Raw genomic sequence first — 7,782 nt, forward strand, 5'->3', positions numbered from 1 at the left:
CGTCCCCGCGGCCCGGTCGTCGACCAGGCCTGTCAGTAGACAGAATAGGACACGGCAAACTTACACTTTGATGCTGTTCAGGCCTTTCAATGGGCCACAAAATGTCACGTTTAATGAGGATAAGTTCTAACTACTGTGCTATGGAAAAAAAAGAATATTAAAAGGAAACTAGATATAAAATGCAAACTACATTACTGAAAGAAAAAGCAATGTAAAAGATCTGGGAGAAATGATGTCGGAAGACATTATTACTCCCAGAACCTTTACATTGGATCTGGGAATAATAATCATAAATTGTTGCAACCGACTAAAGCTAAAGTGCTGGCAGGAGAGATGCATAATAATCTTCACCTGTAAAATATTAGAGGGACTGGTTCCAAATCTGCACATGGAAATAACATCACAAGAGACCAGGAGGCACGGCAGGATGTTCAAAATAGCTCCATTGAAAAGCAGTGGTGCGATGGGCATGTTGAGAAAATTCTATCGGTATTAAGGGCCCAAGACTTCAACACTGCCTCTACACACGAGGCATAACTGGTTGACCTCGGTTTCCAAAAGAACTTGATGAACCCTTCCAAAAGATACCTGATCAACTAGGCTGCAAATCATGTTTCTGGCTGCAAACAGCAGCATCTAACAGTCTGGTTGACCAGACCATCAACTAGTAGGTCTGGTCAGAAACTGGACAGCAGGGATGTTAATCCTTGGAACCATCACAAGGTAACAACAAGGTTAGTAAGGAGATCACTTTACCAAAGTGAAGAGGACAACACTTATGGTGAGGGGACAAGACTGGATGAAAGTAATTTTCAAAAATGTTACTTGTAAATGGTATGAAATCTGTTGCTGTATTTGGGAAGTGGTGGTCTTGAAGTGCTAGGATGGTGCTGCAGGGAATAACTGCTAGTTTGTCCTTGATATATATTTTAGTAATATGAACAGATTTGTGGTATTTTAAATGATTAAGTAGGCTAAACGTTTTAATATTAATTGTAACTTCATCACCCTTTTGTCCTCCCCTGCCCTTCCTCCTTGCTCTTCTCTTGATGTATTATACACTGATGAAAGGCAGTTTCTAGGATTGATTGGTACTAAAGTGGCAGAGTTTAGTGTTAAGTGTATTTGTAAGATGGTCCTGATTTGTGGCAAGTCTCTCCACATCACAAATCTGCATTTCCAAATGGTTACATAATACTTTAACTCAAAGTACAGTATACAGTATTCATAATTAATCTCATTTACAGGCAATTTAACCATGCTTCATCTCTGGCAAAGAGCCATAATCAGGCATAATGGTCTTATCAGTCAGGTCAATTGCCTATTCATTCTTTAATTTTATATGGGGGTGAATATGAAGATAACCATAAGCCTAGCTCTCCATGCTCAAAATCCGTGTTTCACCTTCACAAGTTTTTCGCACAAAGCAGTCAGATGTTGTTTATAGCTGGCACTTTAAGTCTAGTTCTTATGTGAGAGTTTTCATGGTATTTTGTATTGGCTTTACAATACAATATAATGAAACTGTCGAATGGTAAGTTGACTCGACAATATGCAGTGATTTTATTAGCACTTGGTAACCAATAAACTTAAATTGCCAACAGATTTTTGGTAACTTAAAATTAATAGTTCTCTAATATACATTAACATGTGTACAGTACTTTCTGTTGATCAGTAGAACGTTTTTTTGTCCATATACTTTATTCATGTCGCAAATTAATGTAAAAGTATACAAAGAATTATAAAATGGACAATTATCTTCAGAAAGCATACAAGTATTTTGTAGATAATGCCTAAGTAAGGATTTACAAATTTTTACGTAAAGGTATTGAATTGTTGTACCATAATCATTGCAACAAATATAGGGTAGGGTTTTTTCAAGCTTCTGCACATTACTTGCACAACTCTAGTCTTGCACCAGCTGTCACTCAAATTTAAGACTTGAATTGCTCATCTAATGCTTACCAGCTTGCTCATCTTGTCTAGAGGTAAACTTGTATAATAATTTTCATTTGAATTTCATATATGGGTGTTAGCTCTTGCTGGTAGCTTGAATTGGACAAATTTTGGCAGTGTAAATGTATAAAATGCAGTAAATAATACTGCCTAAGTTAAATAATTTGAAATTGAATACACTTTAGGATATGGTTGTTTCCATTTCACTTTTGAGAGGGATGGATTTCTAAATCGTGAAATCTGGTAACTTAATTTTGTTCCACTGACCCTTTACGAACTGGGATTAGACTAATAAAAACTGCAATTCACTTGCACTAATCTAGAAGTTTCTATCTGTGAAATCTTTATTTATGGCTTTACTAATTCTAGAAGCACAGGGTAAGAATTTTGGGAAATTTTATGGAAGCCAATTTTTCTTGCTAATCCTTTTGCCTTGTTTGGGTAAATTATGAATGGCTTGATTGGTATCTGGACAAACTTTGTAACTACCAACTTCAGGAAAGTATTACTGGTTTCATTTTCATAATTGGAAGCTTTTTATAATTGGCATGAGTTCAGCAATATAAAGTAAACCAAACCATCCAGGACTAACTGTGACATTTCTCAATGTTGTTGAAGACTATTATACGAAGATGCTAATCTTGCACACTGACTTGGGCTTAAAATTGTGGTTTGGCACATGCAAAGCTCCCTAAAAATGCATTTATGAAGACCATTAGTTCTTGGTAGCTTTGCATGAATTAAATACTTTGCTTCAACTATTTAATATGCAAATGGCCTGATAATGCTTAAAATGGTGTACTGTCCTACAATTTCAAGAGATTTTGTGGCCACCTGCATGATTATTATTATTAAGATCACTATTCTTATGATCAAAATGTATTTAATATATAATAGTTGTATTTTACTTCCATTGTATAAAGGTAAAGTTTAACCTGCCTTTATACATTTGGAGAAATGCCACGTGGAGAAGACTATTTACAGTAAACATTCTGAAAAGGCTTTATAAAGTAACATTAAGAAGACAAGCTTAGTATGAAAGGGGGAAAAAATAGTGGTAAGGTCAGGAAGATTAAATTCATATGCATTTCTAAGCTGTGAAATGTTAAACCATAAAACTGAATACAAATTTAGTATTTCAATGCCACTTGGTAAAAATGCCAGTTGTATAAATTGACATGAGTTGGCAGCATCTCCATAAGTTTCCTCTCCCATTATAAACAGTTGGCATTGTACACATCTTATTCTTGGAGGCAAAAGCCTTGTTAAATAGTCCACTCTTGGCTTGGCGTTTCATTTCAGTACTTAACTATGCAATTCAATTAATGGTGCTAAATGGAGCTTGATCAGCTGCTTGGGTGAAATAGCATTGCACACTGAATTTACATGGAGCAGTTGCATAACCTTTGCACTTTTTTTAGGCAAAAGGATATAGAAAAGAAGAATTGGCTTGTAATATTTCTTGCACTCTCCCAAAATGTGCCCTAACAACTAATCCATTAGTAGCTTATAACGAGATTGGCCTCCCTTGCTCTACAATGCATGCCATCAGTGTTTTGTCGGACGTGGACGCGTCGGGATCCAGTTACTGGGGTGGGTGTCCTGTGCTGGGACATCCACGCTCCCCGCTGTGCTCCTAACAAGAGGAAAGGTAACCAAAGATACAGGTCTGTTGGCATGGGTTCAGCATCCCACATGTCCAGGTTGCAATATTTCCAGTAAGAGCCGCCATGGAAAATTAACTTTTGGATGTACAGTATGTCTGTGCAGCATTATCAGTTCTGTAAGCAGAAAAGATAGAATGATAGCTTTACCTAATGTGCATGATCCACTAGTTGTTTTTAATTGGTGGTGGCTTTTAAATTTGTTCTGGAATTATATAAATTTGAAAAGCTGCATCATAGCGTCAGTGAATGAAATTTAATTTGCTAATAAATTTATTTCCATTGCTGCCTAATCATTTTAATAAAGAGGACCAAGAATTTAAATATCTAGTTCAGTTGGTGCCATTTTAGGCATTCCATGAACCCAAGTTTTCAGACCTATAGTTCGGTACAGCTTACTAACAAACTATATTCTAACCTGATGCTTAGAGCTTAATGGTACTGTACGTGCATTATGGGTGGTGGTGGCAGCAGCATCATGCATTATTGTAGCATATTAAGGGATATGACAAATTAGTGTAATTTTTGCATCTTATTGGTATATTGCTACATATACAGTCCTAGAAATGTAGTTAGTAAAACAGATTGCATACTCTGTAAATGATGGGAAATAGATTTGCCTTGGTTCATTAGTTTATAGGCCTATTACTGCTTACTCGAATCTTTTGGTACTTATTGGCAGTAATGTGTAAATAAGGAAATGCATGTTTGAAGATTAATTTTGTGCAGATACTGTAATGCTCTAATTTGATTATGGTATTCTATAAAGTAATTTGCTGACAGTAGCAATACAGTATAACCTATTGAAATTTTATATGAAGTGAGAACCTCTTAATTACAGTAGATCCAGTTGTAATGAAATTGATAAATTATTTTTAACATGTGGGCATTTTGCAGCAGTTACTCCTGCAGTGCGTGAGAGCGTCGAGACGAAGACTCAAGAGCAGCCTCAGCCACAACAGAAGCAGAGGCAACGTGTTCCTCCAGGTGGCTTCTCCACTCAACTGTGGTAGACATGACTGCCAACCCACTAACTCAAATAAGACTTAATAAGCAGGCATTATTTTGGAAAACAAAACCCTTTGATCTTACAAGCTAATAGGAAATATAGCCTAACAATGTGTGATGTTTAGCTGTTATTGATAGATAATATTACAATGTTTAAATATGAAGGCTGACATGTAACTGAGGAATTTGCTTTTAAATATGCTAGATTTTGTTGCATTGCAGAAAGTTTAGCATTCAATATTAGAGACGAGTTATTTTGATATACAGTAATGTGTAACTTGATTGTAACAGCACATACAGTAATTTAGTCTTAGTTGGATTCTTCTACTGCTGGAATGCATAAATAGTGCATTGTCAGTCTGTTACCCAACATAGCAAGGCCTTCCCAATTACTCTCCTGCATTATTTAAGGTAATGGTTTAGTGAGCTGCATTATTTTGCCATGCAGTGGTGTGGCATGCCATATCTAGCTTTCATTTGCTACATGACAGGTTCAACATTAGCTACACACTGTTGCTCAATCATCTTGCTTTCTAATGAAGTTCAACCAAGGTTTGAATACTTTTTGTAGGGCCATTCATTAATTTAAAACCATTCCATGTACTTTTAAGAATAAGCTCTCTAGAAATTGAGGGTAACCCATTAATTTCTGATAAAATGTGCCTAATGTTCCATCCGTTTAAAAGAAATCACTATTTGTGTAGTAGATGATAAATTTTAATCGATAACATAAATGCACCTTTGTTAAAAGCTGGTCATTTTTTTCTTGCACCCTTCTTTGTTTTCATAAATATTCCATCAACTGTGATAATTTTGTTATTGCTGGAAGGGTCATAATATAATTGTAGTATCTCACAATTGATCTTGACCACTTGGGAATGCTCCTTTATAGAACTGGCTCCATTTGGCTGTAGCAGGACTTGTTTGTATTAATTTTAATAAATCTAATCATCTACTTTGAGTATATTCTAACCAACATGACTGGTAGTGTTCCTGTATCTTGAGGCTAATTAACTTCATTATAATTAAACTTTGTGCATCCTAGAACCACTCACAAAAGCTGGGAGTTTTAATGTAGATTTCTAGGAAGGTAAGAATGAGCCTGGTGGGTAGGTACAGTTGATACCAAAGTTGTAGGTACAGGCTAGCTGTGCCTTGTTCTTGCAATGTGGGACACTTTTCCTTGTAACTAAGGGTGCAGTCATGGTTTTTCCGATCTATATTTGTAAATAGTTTCTTAATGCCATAAAGCCTAGAATTATTGCTGCATTTTGAGTTTTAATATTTTTTTATATATACAAGTTAAATTCTTGTACAGCCACTAGTACGCGTAACGTTTCGGGCAGGTCCTTAATCCAATGGTCCCTGGAATATGACCCCCCACGAAGAATAGTTTTTACAACCAAGTACCCATTTTACTGTTAAGTTAAACAGAGGCTACAGTTAAGGATTTGTGCCCAGTAAGTCCTCCCCCAGCCAGGATACGAACCCATGACAAAGCGCTCGCGGAACGCCAGGCGAGCGACTTGCCACTACACCACGGAGACTGGTAAATTTGAAAGAAAGACTGGTTATTTGTAAGAAATAGAACAGCTTGGAAACTTTTCATTATTTTTAGTTGCTGTCGACTGCCGAAATGCAGCAATTAGTTATAATTTTATGAAAACATAGGATTAATAAAACGGGTAATTGGAAAGTAATTCAAAGTTATTCAATTAAAATGATTATTGTTGAGAATTTGATGTTGTGTATTTGGCAGGAAAATTCATAGTATGGTATAATACACGCTATACTGTACTGGTTTGCTTGTTAACAGCGCGAAAGCTCGTCAATCGAGCCATTTTCTGAGTGGCTCGCTCGTTACTTGAAATGCTTGTAACTGGAGTCGCTCGTCATTCGTGGTTCCACTGTGCACAGAGGCTTTACAACATTAACGGTTAAAAATGCTGAAAAAAGATTTGGAACATTTCTTTAATTACAATATTAAAGATTTTATTACATAACTAATATTTTGGTAATTATATAAATTATTGTTGGTTTTCCAATAATGCCAAATGAATGACTATTTGTTTAGGTCCATTTTTATTTCTCTGTAAAGTTAAATATATATTTAAGCTAGTGAACATGCTAATGTTCTAAAGGCTGAATATAAAATCTAAATCTGTAAACATTTTGAAGACTAAATATGGGTTGGTACCCCTCAAGTACAGTAGTCATTAGTACACTTACAGAAAGATTGCTCTTGTGCACTTGCTGAGAAAGTTTTAGGGTTCAACATAAGGAACTACCAAAATATTCCTAAAGCATAAAGAACATAATTATCCAGTAATACAAATGAATTTAGTTGTGAAAGTAGATTTGAAACTTTAATTCTGTAGCATGTGCTGAAAGAACTTGATTATATATGAAAGACATCAATAACATGCAGTGTATTGCTTAAAGACAAAGACCCCCTCCCTTTCTGGCTCATTGTCGTCGTGAGGGGGCTTCATGGGCGGCTGCCGAAGTGTGATGCTTCATGGGTCAGTCCTTTGTCCTTTTGAGGCCTTGTGCTCCTGCTGCTGTCTTCGCCAATTTTGCCAGATATCTTCCTTTTCCTCGTTTCATTTTTCTTCCCCCTCTTCTCCTTTCTAATTGACATTTTTCCCCACGACCTTTTGCCAGTCTTGATTGTTCTTTCGGATTGGTATTGACACCCGAGTGTTTGGGGAGGCATACTCTCACCAGTAGAACTGTGGTACCCCAATGTCGTGTGTGAGGAGACGCTTTTATTGTCGATCCTTCTTTCATCACTGAACCCAAGCTCGACGCACAGATGGTTCTTAAGGTGGCGTTTGTTGGGAGTATACTCATGACACACCCTTGGGGGGCCCTGGCAAGACCGGCAAAAAGTCTCTTGTTGGGTGTCCTATCCTCTAATTGTGGCTCCATGTTGGGTACGAGGGCACATTCGTGAATGAAAGTATTCTCTTTCATGTCGCTGAATACTGTTCCTCTTATGACTTCTCAGGCTCGTGGGGTGGGCGACCAAGCCCACGAGTTGGACTGTGTTGGAAGACCGGGCTCTGTAGCCCCCGCTACATTGGGCCTAGACCTAGCTCCTCCTTTGACCCTCCTGACTACTCCCCTCAGCTCCCCTCCCTCCTTCTTTGGT

At 37.1% G+C, this 7,782-nt stretch overlaps 1 protein-coding gene across 8 annotated transcripts in view; it reads left to right on the plus strand.

Moving 5' to 3' along the window:
- Positions 1-5,583, plus strand: part of LOC123755765 (microtubule-associated protein Jupiter) — a 115,998-nt gene extending 110,415 nt beyond the window's left edge. For 6 of the 8 annotated variants that reach the window (XM_069300048.1, XM_069300049.1, XM_069300047.1 and 3 more), the window contains 2 exons: positions 3,509-3,607; positions 4,518-5,583. In XM_069300048.1, the coding sequence (XP_069156149.1) occupies positions 3,509-3,607; positions 4,518-4,633 (215 nt within the window). In that variant the 3' untranslated portion in view covers positions 4,634-5,583. The remainder of the gene's footprint in view (positions 1-3,508; positions 3,608-4,517) is intronic. The other 2 variants (XM_045738537.2, XM_069300046.1) reach the window with 2 other exon arrangements.
- The last annotated feature ends 2,199 nt before the right edge of the window (positions 5,584-7,782 follow it).

Source organism: Procambarus clarkii, chromosome 43, assembly GCF_040958095.1.
Source record: "Procambarus clarkii isolate CNS0578487 chromosome 43, FALCON_Pclarkii_2.0, whole genome shotgun sequence".
NCBI classification, from domain to species: Eukaryota; Metazoa; Arthropoda; class Malacostraca; order Decapoda; family Cambaridae; genus Procambarus; species Procambarus clarkii.